At 31.6% G+C, this 23,933-nt stretch overlaps 1 protein-coding gene across 7 annotated transcripts in view; it reads right to left on the reverse strand.

Moving 5' to 3' along the window:
* Window positions 1–1,835: 1,835 nt before the first annotated feature.
* LOC143253585 (clustered mitochondria protein homolog) overlaps window positions 1,836–23,933 on the reverse strand; it is a 43,225-nt gene continuing 21,127 nt past the window's right edge. For 6 of the 7 annotated variants that reach the window (XM_076507672.1, XM_076507668.1, XM_076507667.1 and 3 more), the window contains 25 exons: window positions 22,414–22,516; window positions 21,529–21,649; window positions 21,205–21,296; window positions 20,403–20,443; window positions 19,907–19,961; window positions 19,101–19,179; window positions 18,839–18,944; window positions 18,381–18,465; window positions 17,913–17,991; window positions 16,830–16,892; window positions 14,723–14,784; window positions 14,306–14,383; window positions 13,661–13,731; window positions 13,298–13,370; window positions 12,812–12,973; window positions 12,505–12,571; window positions 10,625–10,902; window positions 9,887–10,078; window positions 9,073–9,153; window positions 8,459–8,584; window positions 3,619–3,704; window positions 3,098–3,227; window positions 2,748–2,882; window positions 2,560–2,633; window positions 1,836–2,301 (listed from right to left, as the gene is read on the reverse strand). In XM_076507672.1, the coding sequence (XP_076363787.1) occupies window positions 2,169–2,301; window positions 2,560–2,633; window positions 2,748–2,882; window positions 3,098–3,227; window positions 3,619–3,704; window positions 8,459–8,584; window positions 9,073–9,153; window positions 9,887–10,078; window positions 10,625–10,902; window positions 12,505–12,571; window positions 12,812–12,973; window positions 13,298–13,370; window positions 13,661–13,731; window positions 14,306–14,383; window positions 14,723–14,784; window positions 16,830–16,892; window positions 17,913–17,991; window positions 18,381–18,465; window positions 18,839–18,944; window positions 19,101–19,179; window positions 19,907–19,961; window positions 20,403–20,443; window positions 21,205–21,296; window positions 21,529–21,649; window positions 22,414–22,516 (2,572 nt within the window). In that variant the 3' untranslated portion in view covers window positions 1,836–2,168. The remainder of the gene's footprint in view (window positions 2,302–2,559; window positions 2,634–2,747; window positions 2,883–3,097; window positions 3,228–3,618; window positions 3,705–8,458; window positions 8,585–9,072; window positions 9,154–9,886; window positions 10,079–10,624; window positions 10,903–12,504; window positions 12,572–12,811; window positions 12,974–13,297; window positions 13,371–13,660; window positions 13,732–14,305; window positions 14,384–14,722; window positions 14,785–16,829; window positions 16,893–17,912; window positions 17,992–18,380; window positions 18,466–18,838; window positions 18,945–19,100; window positions 19,180–19,906; window positions 19,962–20,402; window positions 20,444–21,204; window positions 21,297–21,528; window positions 21,650–22,413; window positions 22,517–23,933) is intronic. The other variant, XM_076507673.1, reaches the window with a different exon arrangement.

Below are 23,933 nucleotides of genomic sequence, written 5' to 3' on the forward strand. Positions count from 1 at the left end.
CAGTTATTATAAAAGACAGAACGTTAACATTCTGAGAGAGAGTACTGCCAGTATAAATTAGACTACATGTGCGGTTTGCTTCAAAACAGAAGATTTATAAAGGAATATTGTACAATAAGTACCAATACCAACTGAGATTTTCTATTGACACAGGTATTAATTGTATGTAGCATTATTTTGCACATCTAACATAGAAAGAAGTGACAAAATATCCTGGTTTGATGTCTTTCATTGAATAGAAGAGACATTCTTGATGACAGTCAAGTTCAGACAATGTTTAATGTTGTTTTTAGTTTATGGATCCTTTTGTTATCTAGTAATGTTTTCTGGCTATTTTTAAAACCATTTAATTTTGTGGTTAACAACCTCATGAAACATAAAATGATTCAGTTTATGTTGTCTCTACAAGTCCCATGTGGGTCACCCAGTCATCCCCATGAGAACAGTGAACTATACCTTTTCTTATGGTTTATGCCCACTGTTCTAGTTTGGTGTTGGTTGGTTTTTAGTGCTATTAAAAGAGCTACAGTAGGAACTGCACTAATATTTTTTATTATTATTTTCTTTGAACTATTGTTATAAATCGTAATAAATTTATTATAATTAAAAAACAACACCAAATATTCTGCTATTGTTCTCAGTATAATATTAAAATAAGTTTATTTAGTAATGGTAACTGAAAACTTCTAAACATCTATATATGTGTGAGTCCAATATATATAAATTTATCACAATGTAATGAAGAACCATGACATTAGTACACTGCAGAAGAAGCAATAGTGAAAGTAGCAACATGTATGAGGCCAACCTTTATCTAGTGGGGCAGACACCACGGTATTCCATGGAATGGTAAAATTAGCAACATGTATGAGACCAGCCTTCATCTATTAGGGCAGACACCATGGTATTCCATGGAATGGTGAGAGAGTTGCAGGATATGCCAATATAATCAAAACTATTTCCCATATTTTGGAAAATTTAAATGTACTAAGAAAATGTTTGTTTTATAAGTGATGTCTTCCATTATCTCAACTACTGGCTACATATTAAGACTTCATAAGGGACTAATGGTTTGATAGAATGGTAAAGGAAACTGGCAGCAGTACTTAATCTCACTGCTTTAACAGATGTTTGTGTTACAAAGTCCTTTCCATGGTTCAGCTGATTCTGGTTTCTTAAATCTCTGAGTTTAACATTTTTATTTTTAATTGGTAAAATATGTCTATAAAGTATATTATAACATGAGTGTAATAGTAAACATTTCCTTGTTCATGATTCTCACTTATTGCCAATACAAATGGTATGTTCAGCTCAAGGTTTTACATGTGTTGTAATTGTTGGTCATACATTGACATCTACCTGTAAATGTCCTACATTATAATCAAACAAAGCTTGGTAAAAATCTGACTTTTCAATATTGTCATGAAATGTAACAGAGTAGCAAGCACCAGTTTCTAATGTGTTATATTTTACACTTTACCTAATCTTAAAACAATTATTGCAAGAAAGGCTAAACAATCTAAGATTCAAATAATCTATGAATTGAAGAGTAAGCAAATTTCTATGTAATCCACACAATTGTACATCTTATTCGAGAAGTTACTGATACCAGCACATGTTAACCTGTGTCACTGCTAATATTTAATATTTATTTATACTCTATTATGTGTCCTCCAAGGAGTTTAGGGAAATCTTCAGTTGAGGTTTATTAATTTTTATAAATCTTCTATGTAACTACTTCCCAACAATTCTGGGTTATTAGTATAACACACAACTTTCACTGTATGGTGGATTTCTCTAATGCCAACGACCTTGTCTCAGAACAGAGAAGAGAATAACAGATTTATATTAATTTATTAATAAAACTAACTTGCAGCTTATCTACAAGAGGAGATCCTCTTGTACCAATGAACCTAGAAGTTCTTGGTAAATTCATTTGGAACAAAAAGAATTAGCCCTGTAGGTAACTTTGGGAGAACACTATACCAATGATTGCTCCCCCCACTTAAAGCATTTATATTGTACATCCAAGAGAGTTGAACACCAAATCTTTGACAGGTGGCAGCATTTACAATAACTAATGATTCCAACAAACCCTCGTTGGTGTCAACATCACCAGACATTCCTTTAGGTTGAAATAAAAGATGTCCTTCTACATCATGTTCCAATTATCTACTGGCAGTGTCTTTTTTATCAGTTTCTGGAACATCAGAAGTGCTATCCTTTACCACTTTGTTTGTTGGTGTGTCTTTCTGTTGTTGTCTTTCTGTTTCAGCTTTGAATTTCTCCAGATCTTCTTTACTGTAAACATGTAGTTACAGGTTGTTAACTAGTGATATATTTATAATCATTAACATTTTGTTTTCACTAGAAATCAATAACTAATGCTTAACACACAAGATTATTCTAAAAAGAAATGAGGGTAGTAAAACTAATAAATATTTGTATAGGATTTATACCTGATGTTGAATAGTTACTACTGAGAAAGTGCAAGCAATTAGGAAACAAACCTGAGTTATGGTTACAAGAAAAGCAGTGAGTAAAACCTGTGTAACTTACCTTATATGAACAAAAAGTATACCATTTATGATGTTAAGCATACCAAGGACATTACTCATGGAAGGTGGCTGGATCTGAAATCAATAATGGATGATTGTCAAAAAATGACCTCCAAAACCTGTATCCCTCTCTTACTACTAATAGTTGTTCTGTGAACTAGAATAAATCAAATTAAGGTGTACCATCACCTGAATTGGTGGTAATGTAGCTCCAGGTTTACCCATGTAAACCTCGTTCATCTTCCTCTGTAGGACAACTGCTTGCTGAGTAAGGTGTCGTAAACATTCTGAGCTCTCTCTTGTCTTCTCGTGGTCTTCTCCAAGCTGGAAAATAAATTAGTGCAAGAAAAGACTTGTCTTGTAGTGGGAACTATAAAATGTCTATTCTTACAAAAAGTGTAAGGCAATAAAAGTACTGTGTCTTATCTGAACTGTTAGAGCATCTAGCTGATGAAATAATACATCACTGTCAGTAGGAATGTAACAACTGTACTGCTGAATAGTTACACTCAATATTGTAAAAAAAACTTAACACCTACTTGTGTTTTGTATATTGAAAATGTCTCCTTTTCACTTTGGAGAGCAGCACGAAAGTCTCCCATGCAAGATTGTGTGCGTGCCACAAGATGGTAACTAATGGCCACTTTTAGACTTTTGTTTCCGTAATACCTGTAGTCACAAATCAGATGCACATGAGTACTACACGACTTTGAAGTGAATGGCTTTAAAAACTAACTTGACTTTGTAATAATCTTATATACAGTCTGGGATGTTATTAGTTTGCTTTCCTGAAAGAAATGTGGCAATGATACTGTCAAGTGTCACCATGTAAAGTTAGACACATCAAGATCTCCAAGAAATGTGTAATTACTACTAAAGACTGTTAGTTGTTGTTTAGAAGTGCCCTTTAACAAGTAAGAAGTATGGTACACGCCATAAATACATTTTTAATAATTACTAAATAAATTATGATATTTTATCAGTATGCATGGTCTAACCACCTATCTTTCACAATCAGTTTAACTCAAACTAATAATTTTATTAATCCAACATTACTTACTTGCTGTTAAGTTTTAATGCATGTTGTAGAAAGCGTAATGAGAGGTCATACTCTTCAACAGCATGAAGGACAAGTCCAATGTTGCTCTAAAATGAAATAATGTTCACTGTCATAGAAAGTTTCACAGGGCTTTACTAAAATTTTGAGGACCAGTCTTTGAATCATGGGGCATGTATGCTAATCCATCCCTTATGGTTCAACACTTGGTTCTCATATTTTGTTGTTAACAAGATGTTTATATATAAGTGTGAAAGTTTTAAAAACAATACAAACTAGAGTTTCAAATTTCAATTTAAACTATGCTCACTGTAATAAAGGTATAAAAGTTACAAAGAGAAAACTAGAATTAGTAACTAATTCAGCCACTTTGCAAGTCCAAAAGGACTACATAAACACCTTTAAAAAGCTGAGTAAAGCTAAACCTAAAGAACTGTTTATTACAAAAACCTATTTAACCAGGTACAACTATAAGGTAATTGGTTTGGCCACATTTAGAGTACTGTGTTAAGCCCTACAGTCCTTACCTCACAAGAAACATTGAATTGTTGATAATGGTTCAGAGGAGGACTACTAGAATTGAAAAGTTAAAGAAACAAGTTTGGGGTATTTAGGGTGGTCATCTTATCATATTTCAATGATGAGAATGACATGAGTTCCCTTCAGCTAAGACAGCTTTGTTTTTCTAACAGAGTGGTTGGACTTGTGATGGATTACCTTCAGGTAGTGTTGATCAGTTGTTATCAAAGTTTTTGAATTCAGGGAACTTTTCTTGCATCAAATTTGTGTGACACAACCCTTTATTACAAAAAACATTACTGCCATACTATGTCAATAATTCCAGACAGAAAATGTATATTTAATGCAGCTATGTGCTCACCTACATCCATGCAAATCATGAAAAAATTTTCAAGCCAGTTATTTGGGCCCATAATGAAAAACATGTTCTTTCAGGTAAAGGTTTACCTGATTTAAGCACCTGTTTGTATATAGTTTTGCTCACTAATTTAAAACAATTCAGGGATTTATTATCTTGTGTCATTATGAAATCTGCTATGATATAGTTTTAGTGGAGAGGATACCCTAATTGGATCAAAAAGTTTCCTGTTGTTCTCAACTATTATGTTAACTAATGGAGCATCATGCATTGTTTGTAATCTGGAGTTGTTCTTCTGTTTCTACATTGAATAGGGTAAAGCCAACAGATAACTTGTTGGAGACACTAATATAAAAAAAAATAAAGTAAATTTAGACATTTTAAGGCCTAACTAGCAGTTTTTACATTAAAGAATATGGTGGACCATAAGCAAATTTTTACACAATTTACTTGAAATATTGACAAGGAAATTCTGAAACTCAGCTTTATAGGGATTGTGAGGATCATTAAAATGTTTCCTTCAATCATATCAATACAAAAATTTCAGCTTTAAAGGGCATCACAAGTAAAAAAAAAAGAGAGAGACTTGGATATTTAGTGGCTAAGCCACTCTATACAATTTCTATGGAAATCAAATGATCACAAAAGCCAACCACTGCTAGAGTTTGAAACAATAAAATAATGCATTTAATAACTGAACTTCTGTTTACTTTGTAGCTATGTATAACCAGGCAGTTTTAGTTAATTTTCTTTTAAGAAGATTAATAACAAGTTGTAAAATTTAGATTACTAGAGTTCTTAATCAGATAATATGGTTTTTAGGTCTTGGTTTATTTTTATTACAAGCAAAGTATGTGCTCTATTGTAATGGTTAAACAAATGTAGAAAGAGACAGCAAGCACACAACACTTTGAAAATCGACAAAACCTGTTTATAACAGATCTCTATACCAGGGGTCTCCAAACCTTTTTGGGCAAGGGCTGAGAAGTAGATCTTTTTAGACTTTGCTGACCAAGGGGGTCGTGGTAATATTAAGTAGGAATATGTACAGTTACCACAGAAAGTGTTCGTACCCCTGCGTTGTGAGTAGTTTTTTCCTTATAACTTAACAAGTATCATGATTAGGATAATGAAAGTATAGTATATTATAAATATTATACTAATACACATCTACATAAATTTTTATGTAAATTGAACAACAAATAAACTGTTTATAAACAAATAACCAAACACAGGAGGGACAGAAAGTGTTCATGCATCTACTTTAATGGTCAGTTGTGTAGCCTTTCAGGTGAATTACTTGGTGCAATCTCTCCTCATAGCCCTCCATGATCATTTGACAGTACTCAACTGCTATTTTCTTCCATTCTTTACAGAAGGCCTCCTAGTTTTTCGGATGATGCTGATGAACCCTGGTCTTCAACTCATGCCAAACGTTTTCAATTGGGTTGAGATTGGGTGACTGCGATGGCCACTCCAGAACACTTATATGGTTCCTCTGCAACCAGGATTGCACATATTTCGACGTGTGCTTAGGGTCATTGTCGTGCTGAAAGATCCAACGACGCCCAAGCCACAAGTTCCGAGCATCATTCTTCATATAAGTGTCTAATATATCAACGTACTTTTCTTTTTTCATGATTCCGTTGACGCGGTGAAGGCTACCTACACCAGAAGAGCTGAAGGAACCCCATAGCATGATCAAGCCACCTCCATGTTTAACTGTAGGGACAGTGTTCTTTGGAAGATTTCGCTTCCTCTTCTTATGAAAAATATTCTGAATATCATTGTGGCCGAAAAGCTCAACTGTAGTCTCGTCTGACCAAAGAATACTCTTCCAACAGGTAAAGGGTTTATCTACATGCTTTCTTGCATACCTCAATCGTGCTTCTAAGTGAACAGGCATTAAATATGAAGTTCTACGAGGACGGCATGCTTTGAACCCAGAAGAGCATAACATGTTCGTCAGGATATGTTGCTTCTATTTCTTCTTAAAATTCACAGATATGACAATGAGAGCAAATGAAGTTCACTGTTGAAATTACAGGGTCCACAACACATGATAGATATTTTCTCCACAGTGCCTGCTGATGAATAATGCAGTGAAGAACCAAAGGCTTGGAACAACCTGCACTTTCAACAGCTTTGTATATTTACCCAACTGAACCTTTTCTTGCACCACACATAATTTTACCATCATCTGTTGTAACACACTTCAGCTGTTTCTATTCCAGGTTGTACTGAGTTAGTGACTGTTTGGTCTCTTTCAAAATGTCCTCACTTGTGGTTGGTTCCATGCACACTGTGTACAGAAGCTAATTCTTCAGTCACTTCAAAAGTAATATTGGCTCTGCAAATAAACAACATCTAAGAATGAATTCATTCAGGTACATGGTCGAGTCTACAGATAACTAATTTCCAAAGCCACTCCATTCACTGTTGGGGAGTAAAAGTTGAGGGTGGGTCTCTTCATTTAAGAAAATTTGAATCATATTTCTAAACTCAAAAAATTGTGACATAGCCTTCCCACAGCTAAGCCATTGAACTGAAGTGTGGTAGAGCAAGTCAGAATATGTTGCTTCTGTTAACATAAAAAATTCACGGAATTAGCAATGGATGAGTCCACGAGAGCAAATGAAATTCACTGTTGAAACTACATGTTCCATGAAACATGACAGATTCAGATATTTTGACATAATGGCTGCTGTTGAATAATGCAGTGAAGAACCACAAGCTTGGAACAACCCACACTTTCAACAGCTTTGTAAATTTGCCCAATTAAACCTTTTCCTGCACCACACGTATTTTTACCATCATCTGCTGTAACGCACTTCAACCATTTCCATTCCAGGTGATTTTTCGACCTCTTTGAAAATGTCCTCACCTGTGATTGTCCCAAGCATATTGTGCACAGAAGCTAATTCTTTAGTCACTTCAAAATTAATACTGAATCTGCAAATAAATAACAGCAACTCTGAAGTGTCAGACATATCTGTTTACTCATCAAGCATAAAGGAAAAGCACTTGAACTCTCTGGCTTTGTCTGAGATGCAATACTGCTTCCAATGTCCTCATCTCTATGAGCAACTGTATTTGCCAAAAGGCTAATAGTCATAAGTCTACTTTTTCTGGGCACATTTCTTCAGCTGCTTCAATCATACATGGTATAATTAGCTCACCATCGATAAATGGTTTTCTTTGCTTGGCTAACAGGTGTGCCACTTGGAAACTTGTTTGTTGCAGCTTCATTCTAGGCTTTCTTTCTCTTATATACAAACTGTGGTGATAATAAGTAATGTTTCAAGGTTTCGAATTTGTCTGGAAATAGCTTTCCTGTGAACTGAGAATAATTTGATAAGTGCTTGGTTTTGAAATGTCTATGAATGTTGTATTCTTTTAGCACTGCAGTAATCCCGTTGCATATTAATCACAGAACTTTATGTAATTCAACAAAAAAGTAGTACACACTTCACTGTTCTTTAAAAGCATGACATTCAGAGTCAATATTTCTCTTTTGTTGAATAGCTATGAATTTGAATATAAAGTAAACAGCAGCATTCACTGACACACATTGAGGTACATGGGGCAGGCAGGGGAAAAAACATGCTGCTTCAGGATACTGGGATCGGTAAGCGAGATGATGCAATACTAAGTAATATGATGTTTTCCAGCAAATAGAAAAGTCTATCACACCTGAATTGACTTTTGCTCAATTAAGTTTATTTTTAAATTAAAAATCAAAATGATATGACAGTATTTTAAGGAACTATTAGCAGGCTGTATCATAACTAGATAGGATTTTGCTCAATTACGTATTACTTTTTGTTTGTATAATATTAAAAAATTATTTTATTACTTTAATAAACTGTTGGCAGGTCCAATGCTGCCCATGGGCCATAGTTTAGAGACCCCTGCTCTAGAATACACCCAATACCATTAATATAATCAAATCTCACTATAACATACATCCAGCATGGCTATTTCTGGGTGGTTCTCTCCAAAGATGAGTAGAGCCAGATATCGAGAACGGTAGAGAAGTTTCAAAGCTGTGCTTACTTGGGAATTAGCAAAACAGTACAATGCGAGATGAGTCTATATAGAAGATACACAGGTCACAATAGAAATTATATAAAAAACGTGACTAACATCTCTGTAAAACTAATTAAAACACCAAACAGGTATTCTAAAAATTACTGGACAGAATTATCATTTTCTGCTTTTATCTATTTATCTTGATTATAATACAATTAATACTTTGTTTAAACAGTAAAATTTTTCTGTACAATTTCATTGAAGTTTATACGTTATGATATAAACTTAGGAGAATGTGGGGGTTACAAAATTCAAAACCCAAGTGCTTTCAAATGATTGACCTTTCTTATCAGTTGGTTTGTTATGCAGAAAAATCCATATTTCAAAAGTATTGTTCTACACTTTAGCTGAGGTACTACACAAAATATTTTCAGATGCAGTGAAAATGATTGGTTTTATATGTCCTGTTACAGTTAAAGCAAAATAATCTCACTGAAAACCAGTACAGAAGTCATTAGTTTAACAATCTTCACAGCATGATCACTCACATATTCTGTGATGTTGTAGGGATGGTCAATACCGTTCACTCTCTCACTCATTAGTACAGCTTTCTGCTGGTATTCAATAGCCTGATAAATCAACATAAATCAAAGATTAACTAAATTCGAATATGACATATTGAAATTAGGTATATTGAAGAATGTGTCTGAAATATTTACATATTTAAAAATGGCTGGTATGGGTAGAGAAAGCACTAGTAGAGGAGCAAACAGTGTTTTGACCTTCTTCAATCATCGTCAGGTTACTAGTGCTTTCTCTACCCATACCAACCATTTTTAAATATATAATTTTCTCTAAAAGTGGGTTTTCTCGTCATCATGGATTCATAACATTTAATTTATCATTTCATTCTCTGTGTTTATTTACAAACTAAAAACATATAAAGATCTTCATAACAGCTCATCTAAAAATATATCAAAACTTAATCTGGAGTTGCTATACACCTTATGATGTAAAATGAAAGTTATCTGGCAAAAACAGTGTCTCTCCACTGACCACAACCATTTTTACTATGAGAGTGTCAAAGATATTTTTGTTAAACAGAAGTTTATCGTTATTATAGAAAAAATTGGTGATTACCATGATTTGTTACTGTAACTGAAGTAAAATAGTGATGAAAAAGGAAATAATAAATAACTGAAAGTTTTCAACACTTCCAACAGCTGCAGTTAATAAAAACTGGTGAATACAAAATATCTTTACTGTTTCATTTCATGATGTAGTTTATAAATTTGAAATAAAGAGATCATCACTAAAAAATGTTGACTCAAATCTCAGTTTTAAGACAAAACACACACTTACTTCTGTGTGATCCCCCATTATGTAGTTAAGTCGAGCCAACATTCGGAGACACTGGGCTATTTCTGGGTGCATGACCCCATACACATTGTTCATCAAGTTTACAGCCTTGCTTATTAGTTCATACCCTTCTTTTAAAAACCCTTGTTGGATCTTGTTCTGGCCTGCAGTGCAGAAATTGTAAGCATCTGTGGTCTGAAATAATCAACAAATATCTAACTGTATTTACTAAAAATGTTTTTTCTGTTACTTAAAGGTAGGTGTGGTTAATAAACACAGAAATAGAGACAATCAGCCTGGCAGAGAAACTGTGTTTTTCAATGTCTTCCATCAACTTCAGTTTAATAAGAAGTTTACCGGGGTTATTATGAATTACTAAATCATTTGTTTTTGAAGAAAAACTTTTCAGTTGAAAAGCTTAACTCGCACAATATAGTTACAGTCAAGTCTCAGCCAACCTGAAGAGCCACAGCAGTGGGTGACAGAAAGCACTGGACGTAGCAGACATGTAGGGTGGTGGACATGTTATTACACACTCATCTACATTTTCTGTTGGTTCTTATTCGTAACTAAAGTTAACCATTATATTTCACACATGCAAAGTTTTGTAGCTATAACCTCTACACAGTTCGATTTAGTTAATAAACACTAGTATCATTATCTTTTCAATAGGACTTGAACACCATAACTTAGATGGTTATATATACCCTCACATTCTGGATAAACTTATGTGCTCCTTACCTTTGGGTTAATATGCTTTACCACAGGAAACACGTTCAAAATGTCATCTTCTGTAAATGCTGCACGGGTGCAATTTTCTAAACCATACTCCTTCAAGAGAATTTGAAGGCCGCACTTCATGCAGAAGGAGCGAAGAAGTGAGACTTTCTGGATGCCATAGTGTTCAACAACTGCATCAACAGATTCCACTTCTATTGTCCAGTTGTAGTATGACTGAAGTTCTGCTTTTAGGTTACTCCAGAAGGATCGAGGCGTAAGCACTGTCCACTCACTATTGTCTAAAATACACAAGACCTTGCCTTACCACATGAAAGCATGGTAATCTTAGAAACTCACCAGTTTATCATCTTGACATCAACAGAGAAACCTAGAGTATATTATATTTAACACCAATTCATCTTATCAAAAATTTAGAATATTTTAAACTGGTGGTTTGCAACTTTGTTTATATTGTACATCACAGTAAGGCCTTTTATAACATATTACTAACACATAATGTGTTAAAAAACAACATAAATGGTTTATGTTATTAAAATGTTCAAGGGTGCAACAAAACCACGTGAACCCCCTGAAGCTGACTAATGGAATATTAGTTACTGGTTGATTGTCTTCAACTTTTGTTAGGGAACAACTGCTGAAAATAATAAATGTTATTTCTTCACTCAGTCATTTATGTTTAATATTTAGGAGACTTTATATATTCAATGTGGGTGATGTCAATAAATGCATTAGTTCTATTGTATCCTAATGCAAATTAACATGCATCATATGGTTTGTTTCATAACATTTAGAAAAGCCAAAAAAAACAACTCTCTAATGAAATTCTTTGAATCTTGAGGTGAACTTTCTACCATTTATACAATTTCTGTAAAATAAAATATTTTTATGCGTGGAATTGTATGAATTTTCAAAACTACTTTCCTGTAGCTTTCCAATAAGATTTTTTTTCATATAAATCGAACATTTTTTTGTTTTAATTAAAAAAACATTACATTCAATGTTATTACTTTTGCAATTAAGAAAAATAACTTTCTTTACAATATTAAAATTATAATAGGTTTCATTTAATTCACTTAACGTTTCTTTTCAGTTATATTTTCTCATTCAACCAGTTACTTCATACACTAAGGCTTACTGTAAAAATAACCTAAAAAATACCTTGCACAATTATCTAAAAAAAAAACCTAACAATTTTTTTTTTTTAAATACCAGTAACATATCACCAAGATAAGCTTTTATCACTTTGTTCTGATATCTTATGAACTAGAAACCACTTTAATTTATCACATTAAGAAGAACAGGAAAAAGAAAAAGAGCTCTCATAATTTGTTTAAATCACCAACCTATGGCTTCATAAAGTTTATGTTTAGGCAGTTTACATAACCACTACAAACAGGGTTAAGAAACGGTAACTCGTTAAAATACACAACACTACACTTGTAGAGAAGGAAGTTGAAGTAGGTTTTGACACCAATTTGAACCTTAACTTCTCTACAAGTGTAGTGTTGTGGATTTTAATTAGTTATTGTTTCTTAACCCTATTATAAAATCCAGTCACTAACAATTTCATTCATAAGGGGTTAGACTCATATTCAGTTAAAAATCTGTGCAATTACAAAAATTATGTATGAAATTAACAAAAATGTAATACTGAATAAATCTTAAGTATTTACAAACATTTTGTGGATGAATGATTACAATTTGATTTATTCTTTAATTCAATGGTACAGTCTTGACCTTAGCTTGACACCAAAGAGTTGAACACCATTTATCCAATACCAGGATAATAGTGTAAAAAAAAGTAGTATTTTGTTTTGAAAGTAAACAATGTTTTCTTAGGCTAGTGTTTTTTGTTTTTTTAGTTTATCAATTAAAAATACCTTGAACAAGGAGAGGATTCTGTTTGTTCTTTCGTTTTCCCTTTTTTTTTGAGTTTCTAAACTGAAGCTGAAATAAAAAAGTAGTAAATCAGATTTTGCTGTTGATGATGGTTTTCATAAAAGTGTCCTCTGAACAAGTCTGACATAATCAGAGAATTACGGCTAACAGTTTCATATAACCATTTCAGGAATAGTTTAAAAATTCAGTCTTTGTTGAAAACAAATTAATTTATGAAGACCCTTATGCTGTATATATATAAAACACACACTTAGTTTTCCTTCAAAGAACAGGATAATAAGATCTAACCTCTTCAGCACCAACTGGGAAAGGGAGGTTTAAACAAGATGACAGAAAACAGTTGAGAAAGTGACTGATTGCTGCTGCCAGACTCATGGTCTCTACACCTTGCAGATAAGCTGTAAACTGGTGTTTAGCAGATCGAGAAATGAGCTCTTGAACAGAGATTGCCTAAATAATAGAAATAGTTTTAAGAATGAATAGAAATAAGTGATCTTATAACATCAAAACGTTTTTGTTTAACTTAGACATTCATTGTTTCCATAAACCCATAAATGTCACGGAAATTAAATAACTTTTAGAAATGTTCACAAACATTTTTGTATATAATTTATTTGATCTTTGTTGTCAGCATTACCATAATCTTTGTGTACAAGTACACATCCTTACATGGTTTAATTTCTGTGGAAACATCTATTAGTAACAGCACATTCAATACAACAAAAAATTAATGCATACTGTGAAAGATTAATCTCTGGAATCTAACTAACTCACATAGACATACTGTAACTGAGGGATCTTGGCCAGCATCTCTGCCACTTTGCCTAAGTAGCGAATATTGATACCTCTGTAAATTTAGATAATAAAAAAATAAAATATTACTTCTGTATGAAAATTTTTAATATAATTTCTCAATATTCTTTTACACTACCATTTAAATCTTCTATAAGGAAACATTTGCTTCTATTGTTTCTTAAAACAAATACTTCAGCCTTAATAGCTATTGGTGTGATATATCCAAATACAAATAATTATTCTTAGGCATATCTTAACAATACACCATGTTAAATATATTTTCAGGTTATAAATTAAAAGTTTATGATATTTAGAATACCATAAAACTTACTAAAACCTAACCTGCTATGTAAAGCCTCAATAAGTGTTGTACCATCAATTGGTGAGGTAGAATGTTCTAAGCAGTCTCTAATCTGGTAAAACAAAATAGACAAAAGTTAAACCATGAGCAGTGTGTTCTACTGTGACATAAACCTAATATTTCATAACTAAAATTTTGAATTGTCTTTCATTTAACAATAATTAAAACATATCAATTTTTATAGATCATTACATTAAAATGTTTAGAACATTCAGTTAATTTTACCACCTGTTTAACTAAACTTCAAAACATTAGTGCTACATTATAACATTTGAAAAACGAATGCCAGTTTTAATAATACAATGTCAATCACATAACGTAAGCAGTCATTTAACTTAATGTTTCTTTAAAAATCATTAAATTAGTGAACTACAGCTTAAAAGCACTTTACAATTACTTTCAGTGTTGTAAAATAAATACCCCAATAACATCTTGAAAAGAGCAGGTGCATAACTTTAAAAGGTATGAATTCAATTTGTAAGGGCAATTATTTCATATCTTTTCCAAGTCTGTATTATGCATGGTTCTAATCAATTAAGTTTTCAAACCAACTTTTCTTGTAAAATGTAAAACAGTATATCAGCTGATGACACATCTTCAAAATACTAAAAACAACAGAAACTTACAAAACCAGGAATCTGAATGGTAAGTAAGAAACAAGCAGCGTCTTTTACTAACTGACGTTCTTTTCTCAGATTTTCTTTCTGTTTAAAATACAATTTCACATATATAAAACATCCAAATATTTAACATAAACAAACAAATGTCATCCAAAACATTTAGAAAATGTATTCAAGTTAACCCACGAAGCATACACACATACAATTACTTCAAACCCTATTTCATATATGCGTTTACAATATAAATGCAGTTTCAAACTTATCATCATAAATTATCACCTGAATAAATTTTAAAGTTACACAGCTACTAGATAACTGGTACTGAAAGAAAGTATCATGAACATTTTATGATTATAAATACTAAACAGTTGAATTAGCAGGAGTAGTCTAAAGTTTATGGTAATAGAAGTTTTTGTGACAAACCTCTGTTTCAGGATGCTGGACTCCTGGAGAATATACGTCAGGATTGAAGGAGATGTTGTATTCTACAAAGGAACCAAACAATATACTTGGTACTCAAAATATTTTGACCCACTCTGGATATCTTCTTTTGCTTGATATAATCACAGATGTTTCTTATTTAAAAGTAAAAACAGTGATTTATTTTAAACCTTTTCTTGGGCTTTCTATTGTTCATCAAATGTTTGTTTTCCATGTTCAGGTTGACAATTTGCTTCAAAAGCCAACATAAAAATATAAAGAACATACAAAAAAACTCTATGTAATATGATATTAGGTAGCCATCAATTCGTGAAAGTTTTCTGACAAAATTAGAACTAAAAATTCTCTCAAAATTAAAAACAAACTTTACCAAATCTGATATTGATTACATCTACCACATGTTCTTAAACATGCTAAAATCACATAGAAATTTCCAAGCAAAGATTTAAACTGTTGGTCATAAATTTAATGCATTTTAACCAAATGTGCACTGGGTAGGTGTATTGGATAACCTCCAAACTTGACACAATATTTTCAAAATTACCATGTGTATATGTGCAAAATGTGGGAAGCTTTTGGTCAAATATACACAGAAAATAAGATATATTACAAAAGTATTTGTACTCCAGATATGAATTGATTATATCAATGTAACTCTAACATGTTGGAGTGCAAGGTTACTTTCACGTAACGTATAAAATATACTTTTGTCCATCATACGGTTTGGGTGTTGTAGTTCCATATTCTACAGAACCTCCAAAATGCTTATCTACAATTTTGTCAGTATTTCTATACAATGTATCTGGTATTCAATCCCTCTATCGTGAACAATTATTAAATCATCAGCAGTGTAGGTTCTAATGAACAGTTGACAACATAAACTATATAATACCATCTTGACTGACACTCTGTAAAAGGATGTGGTGTGTATCCTTTGACTTCCACCTGTGCAAATTCAAAGTTGGAGCTAAGTACATTATAACTTAAAGTGTTACAGCTAAATAAGTTTTATTATTACCATTTTGATTTTACACCTGCTCTTATTCAATGATAGAAATTATTAAATACCTAGCCTGCTCTTATTCAGTGATAAAAATTATTAAATATCTTGCCTGTTCCTATTCAGTTACAAAAATTATTAAATACCTTGCCTGTTCTTATTCATTTATAAAAATTATTAAGTATCTTGTCTTTTCTTATTCAGTTATAAAAATTATTAAATATCTTGTCTTTTCTTATTCAGTTATAAAAATTATTAAATATCTTGCCTGTTCTTATTCATTTATAAAAATTATTAAGTATCTTGTCTTTTCTTATTCAGTTATAAAAATTATTAAATATCTTGCCTGTTCGTATTCAGTTATAAAAATTATTAAAGATTTAAATAACTTGTCTACTCTTATTCAGTTACAAAAACTATTAAATACCTTGCCTGTTCTTATTCATTTATAAAAATTATTAAATATCTTGTCTGTTCTTATTCAGTTATAAAAATTATTAAATATCTTGCCTGTTCTTATTCAGTTATAAAAATTATTAAAAATTTAAATAACTTGTCTACTCTTATTCAGTGAAAAAATTATTAAATATCTTGCCTCTTCTTATTCAGTTATAAAAATTATTAAATATCTTGCCTCTTCTTATTCAGTTATAAAAATTATTAAATATCTTGCCTCTTCTTATTCAGTTATAAAAATTATTAAATATCTTGTCTGTTCTTATTCAGTGAAAAAATTATTAAATATCTTGCCTGTTCCTATTCATTTATAAAAATTATTAAATATCTTGCCTCATTTATAAAATTATTAAATTCTTGCCTATTCAGTTATAAAAAATTATTAAATATCTTGCCTGTTCCTATTCATTTTATAAATAAAATTATTAAATATCTTGCCTGTTCCTATTCATTTATAAAAATTATTAAATATCTTGCCTGTTCCTATTCATTTATAAAAATTATTAAATATCTTGCCTCTTCCTATTCAGTTATAAAAATTATTAAATATCTTGCCTGTTCCTATTCATTTATAAAAATTATTAAATATCTTGCCTCTTCCTATTCAGTTATAAAAATTATTAAATATCTTGCCTGATTCCTTTAAAGATCCAACAGCTTGAGCAGCTTGCTTGATAACCTCTTTTGTACTGTCTACTGGAAAAATAAACATTTTGAATTCATGAGTACAATTCCTGTTTCTTTATCATTAATAAAGGTTGGAATATGGTGGGAAAAATATTAACTTTTGGCTAAATATACTAAAGAAAAAACTTCAGCAGTTTACACTAATTTTTCTTATAACTGAAATTAAAAAAAACAAACAAAAGCAGCACTAAATTTTTTACATACAGAAATATTTTATTTGTGTTAGAACTCAATGACGTATAAACAAGTATTCAAAATTTATATTCTCTAATAAAGCTAGGCAGTAAAATAGAGGAATAGAGCGTCTAAAGTCTAGAAGTAATATCGTCCTAAAATCTGATCAAAGTTGAAAAAAAAAATCAACTGTTAATACTGAATATGGAGTTTCTCAAATTAATTTAATGTAATTTACAAAAAAACCAGTACAATAATAAACAGTAATACAATGATTCACCAAGCATCTACATGTAACATATGACCCAAAGATGCTGGGTGAACACCAGTGAAATGTTATATTGGTGTATGTTTGTGTCCAAATAAAATACCATGGTTTTTAATATAGCGTGGTAGTTTTAAAGTGTTTAATTATGATCTCTCTCTTTTAACATATTTCTCACATGATGTTAACTGTGTTTTGTGTGATAAAAAAACATCTCATCTTTTCATCTGACACAAAAGTTGACAGTAGATTTTTACAAATGGTAAAACAATAATCTGTATATGTAAAGATACCTTACAGATACAATTATGATTTTTACCAAAAATATGTTGTGTAAATACTTGACCAAACTATACATAGCAAGTTTTGACTTCCTCATTACATACATTTTAACACATAAATTAGTTTTCCTTTCAATGGTTGTGAAGGAACTAACTTTCTTTCCTTTCCATTTCTTTCCTATTGACAACTGATTCTTTTTCAACTCATTATCCTGTTGATAATAAACATGTTTCTTAAATCTTCACTTTCTTGCAAGGTGTTATGGAAACATGAATCAGCAGAAGATATGTAGTCTTTCTTTCTGTTACCTTTTATTTCTCTCTCATTGTGCTCTTTTCCTCCTTCTTCCTTCACTTCTACTGTCTTCTCCTCTTTCACATTTTTATCCTATGATCATAACCATCACATTTATTTCAACCAAACCTAATGGAGTCTATTACCATTTGTTACCACAACAAAAAGTGTTTTAAAAACTATTAAAGATACTTGAAATTAGTTACAACTAGTGTTGTTGCAACACCAAATAAAAAAAAAAACCTGTTCATGTTGACTGTGTTAACAACCACTATGTTGATGAAACATTATTTTGTAAAAGTTGTATCACTGAGTAAATATGTAATACACTTCATCTATTTGTCACAGGCATTTTATTATTTTATAATTACCATCTCCTGCTTGTACATCAAACATCTTTAGTATTGGTCTTGTTATATATCTAAATCTATACAAATAAAAATTACTTCTACAAACAGGAATACAATTTCTTTGTTGCTAACCTCTCCCTTGTCTTTTAATAGATTTTTCAGTCCAATTTCTTGAAGACCATAGGCAGCAAATTTGATGAACATCATGTATTTAGCTCTGTTAAGAGATTCAAGGAGAATACAATGCAAATGTTTATTTTTAAGCAATCACGTAAAAGGTGAAAATATAAATTTCTTATTTGGTTTTTGGAATCAAGTCCAATTTGATTTATACAACATCTTTTGGAATATATTTAAAACTAGTTTTGTAGTAAAGAGATAATGTTTCAGTGATAATTTTGCTAGTTATCTGTCATATGAAGTTTTTATTTTTAATAGTTATTTTCCACATTTTTAGTTCACACTAACCATTAACAAAACACTGTAGCATATATGATCCATTACAATCAATATTTCTATACAAATGCTACAAAAAACGGAAATGAGAAAGTAATAGTGGTGAACAGGTAACTTTCTCATGTGGCACATACTCAACAAATGCATCAACAAGTTCTTGACGTAGACAGCACAACTTGTGTTTATGTTTCCAGGGAAACCCTAGAGACTGAGCTTCTGTGCTAAGTTGTTCATCATCCACTGGAAACAGAAGTAAAGTGTCAAAAATGAAGTCAACTGAACAATTTAAGTTGTATTTTTAAGATGTTTTTTTTCTTTAATTTGTTTGTATCAGCTACACACGTACAAGAAATAAAACACAATGTAAATCACTGAAACATTGATATCTGTACTTACAAGTAAGGAAATTTACATCAGGTGGAAATACTCTCAGTAGATCAAGGATATAGTGTCTTCCATCATTACCTATAATACCCTAGAAATATGTAACAGTTAGTAATACAGACTTTCTTATGTTTATATAACAGTTAGTTCAGAGCTTTCATGGAAGAAAGATTCAGTTTAAATGTGTATATATTGGTCAGTAAAAGCGTTTTCATACGTAAACACAGAGATGGTTGCTGATATCATGATCAAAATACTGAAAAGTAAAAACAGAAGAAAAACTTGGTTTTTGTGTGGGTAGATTTGCATTAATATACGTATATCAATCATACACAAGTGAAACTTTCCGTGTTTCAAGGCTGAGAAACAGTTAATTTAATGCAAAAGTGGATCAGTGAAGACCTGTATGTGGAAAAAGAAATTCAAGATATAATAATCCCTATGAAACTTATTTTTAATATGCAGTTCAAGAAGAAAAGACATTATTTCACTGGATACTGTGTCCATCTTACCTGTTTGTGAACAATAATTTAAGCTGTTACCACAAATCTTTACCAGGTTGCTGATATTTGATATGAAAGTACTCTTCTTTCTGTCATAGTTGATATTGTCAACTATGGTTTTATTTGTTCCAAACTTTTTTATTATCTACATGAGAAATATATTAGAGTTTGAATATTCCACAATCCTCAATCATCATGATTCAAGTGAAACCAAAATTCTTTTCGTTGCAATTTTAGCCTAAAATTAAGCATTGAATTATTTCAGGTTTTAATACTGACATATTCGTGTTAGTTATCTGTAGTGTTGTAACTTACCTTACATTCCACAGAAGAACACAGTTCAATAATTTCACCTTTGTCATTAACAACTCTGTGGAGAAATCCCCCCCAAAAAAAACACACAAACTTAAAAATAAACAAGCAAGAAAACAATATACAGAGAACAAAGTTTCTAATAAAACCTAAATGATATGCTGAAGGCAAATTAACAGTAAAAACATCATACAGTAAAAACATTTAACAAAATACCTCTTTTAGTAAAAAAAGAAAAGAAAGTGAAATTCCAAACTCAAAAATTTGAAATTCAAAATAATTTTATCAGTAAATTCAGAACAATTTTTTAAATAATATTTTTATGATTGTTAAAAATTTAAAAATTAGAAAGATTATTCCTTGTAATTCAAATTATTTTAAAACTTTTATTCATTTGAAATACAAATTAATATTTATAACCATCATATACCTATGGAAAAGATACATTTAATTAATTATACTTTGTAATCACCATTTAAATAACAAACTATTTTCTTACTTATGAGGAAGAATCTTCAGATGTTGTCCAGCTTTATTCAACTGTAGAAAACAAAGGTGGTGATGCAAGTCAAAAAAGTTGCTTAAAAACATAAGCAAAAGAAAAATAATCGACACTAATAAAGAAAGAATTATACATGATGATGGAAAACATCAATCAAATGCAAGATATCAAGACCACCTTAAGTAGTTTAAAGAGTAAATGATTTTAGTTGTTCACCTTTCAAGTATTGTTATCAGGTGGAGTAATACATTTCTTAAAACTGCTACAATTGTTGTTATCAGTTCTAAACTAGTTGTTTCATGTCCAGTACTACTTTACTTGAAATGTTACAGTTTTGTTTTGCAAGAAAAATTACCAAAAGAGAACTTTATTAATTCTGGGTAGCACCGTTTCTGTTTTTCAGGTATTTCTAAATTATGAACTAAACTTTGCACAAGAAATTAGATTTTACACTACATAAGTGAGTTTCTCTTAACATTTTCTTATAAAGAAGAGAACAAAACAGCACTAAGCAGAATGGCTTATCATTAGTTTTTGTTTGATTTCTTGATAAATATGGTATCCTTGTGTGAACATTATCATTATATTTTATTTCACAGAGAAGTCAAATTTCTATTAATTAAAGTAGTAGCCTTGGTCTTTTACTCCTAAAAACAACTGAGGTTCTTCATGCAGAAGTGACTTAGTGAGAATCTACTGAAATATGCTCTTTGGAACTAGTTATTGTGGGAAACTGATAAAATAAAATAACGTTAAAAACGTTTGTAAATCTGCTTATAGTTATTAGAAAACAACATACCAGTTCCATGAACTTCTTGTGAGAGACAACAGTTTTACCAAAGTTAACAGAGCCATATACCACCGACTGTTCTTGTTCTCTCTCCAGGATTCCTGTGTAATTTAATTCATACAAATCACCAAAGTACAAAATAAATATATATCAGTTCTCTTCTGTTAATAGTAATATTATTAGCTAATTATTAAAATTATTTTCAGTGATGAAAAACACATGGAAATAAAAATGTAAGTCATAGAAGTCCTCAGGATTTTGCTAACAATGAACTTTAAATAAGAAAAAAAAAATTCATTAAACTGACCTAATGTTTTAGATTCAATGAAATACCTGGTATTATTGATTGGCACATAACTCTGTAACCTCTGTAGTCAACCACAACAGTTCCAAGAGTGTACAAACCATCTACATCAACAGCATTGTATGCTCGCACTCCTTTCAGGTCATTAGACTAATCAAGAAAAAACAAACTGGAGTCAGAATAAATAGATACAGAAAAGAAAAAGTATTCTGACATCACCAATTATATTCTTAACTTTTTTCCTTTTTTTTCTTATACTTGATAAATGCTTTGAAACAGATCGTAAGAAAAGTTACAGTACCATCTACACTAGCACTAGGAGAACACAACTTTAACACTCTGTACAGTACAATACCACTAGAAAAACAAGACCTTCTCAATACTCTGTACAGTACAGTACCACGAGAGAAACAAGACCCTCTCAACACTCTTTATAGCACAGTACCACTAGAAAAACAAGACCCTCTCATGACTTTTTTTCACTAGGCCACCATTAGAAGTACTGTCTTCACTTCATTAACAATAGAAAATCAGAATTGTTTATACTATGTTGCCACCTTTAAAGTAAAGCTCTTGATTAATGAAAGCATATTGTAATTTGAAAGTTAACTTTTTATATAGTGTGTAATTCTTAAATCAGTTAATTTAATCAAAATGTTAATAATTTAAATGGTGAATTACTGATAAACTGTCAAAGTAGAATAATAGTAACTTGACAAAGATTAGTTGTCACCAGTCAATTAAATAAAATTAGTAAAGCTGTGGAATGAAGATTGTTCACAAATTAAGATGGGAAGAACTATTAGTCTTTTGTTTTCTTTTAAGATAAATCTTAAAAACAAAGAAAAAGTCCTAAACATATTATCTTTTCATTCAATAACACAAAATTAATATTTATCAGGTTTTAAACCTACAGGTGCAACAAAGGCAGCAGCATCTCCTCCTAGTTCTATGTAATGGTCCTTCACATCAAACCCCAGGCTGAAGAAAATGTTGTTCCAGATAAACATTTGCATTCTGTAAAGAAAACAAACATCAAGAATAAATTTTACAACTCTCTTGAAATTATTATTTATCACACAAACATAGGCCACTCAATCTGTTTGTATAGTCATGTGAAAAAGTTAGGACACCCCATGAAAGCCTGGGTATTTTTGTAACATTTTTGGATATGCATATATTTAACCTCAATTTCAACAATACTGAGAGATTATAGGCATATAAATAAACAAGTAAAACTGAAGAAAAGACTTTTCAAGATCTTCTGAAAATGTAATTCTACAAAAATGCATATTCTAACTGAGGAAAAAGTTAGGACACCCCCACATTTATTCCCACTTAAAATGGCTCAACTCACACACAGATGTATCACACCAGGTGCACATGATTATTACTCATCGTTACTCAGCATTTTGAATGAGGCTTGCCCTATTTAAACCTCAGACATTTAGTTGGTGTGCTCCTGACTGTTGAAGTGAGAGTGAGCACCATGGTAAGAGCAAAGGAGCTGTCTGAGGTCTTCAGAAAGAAAATTGTAGCAGCTTATGAGTCTGGTAAGGAATTTAAAAAGATCCCAAAATATTTTGAAATCAGCCATTCCACTGTTCAGAAAATAGTCAACAAGTGGAGTGCTTTCAAAACAACTGCCAACATGCTCAGATCTGGTCGTCCAAGCAAGTTCGCCCCGAGAGCAGACTGCAAGATGCTAAAAGAGGTCTCCAAACACACTAACACGTCATCACGGGACCTACAGCAGGCTCTGGCTACTGTTGATGTGAAAGTGCATGCCTCTACAATCAGAAAGAGACTGCACAAGTTTAACTTGCATGGGAGGTGTGCAAGGAGGAAACCTTTGCTCTCTAAGAGAAACATCAAGGCCAGACTGAAGTTTGCCAGAGAGAATGTAGACAAAGACCAGGACTTCTGGAATAATGTTCTTTGGACAGATGAGTCCAAAATTGAATTATTTGGACACCAGAACAGAGACCATGTTTGGCATAAACCAAATACAGTATTCCACTAAAAGAAACTCATACCAACTGTGAAGCATGGAGGTAGAAATGTCATAGTTTGGGGCTGCTTTGCTGCAGCAGGAAATGGACAGCTCACAATCACAGAATCCACCATAAATTCTACTGTGTATCAGAGGGTGCTTGAGGATCATGTGAGACCATCTGTATGAAAATTAAAGCTGAAGCGGAACTGGACACAAAACATACCAGTAAATACACCATGGACGGACTGAATACTAAGAAATGGAGAGTCCTGGAATGGCCGAGTCAAAGCCCAGATCTTAATCCCATTGAAATGCTGTGGGGTGACTTGAAACAGGCTGTACATGCAAGATACCCCTCAAACATCTCACAGCTGAAAGAATTCTGCATTGAGGAATGGGGCAAACTTTCTTCAGACCGATGTCAGAGACTGATAGATG

Source organism: Tachypleus tridentatus, chromosome 6 (assembly GCF_004210375.1).
Source record: "Tachypleus tridentatus isolate NWPU-2018 chromosome 6, ASM421037v1, whole genome shotgun sequence".
NCBI lineage: Eukaryota > Metazoa > Arthropoda > Merostomata > Xiphosura > Limulidae > Tachypleus > Tachypleus tridentatus.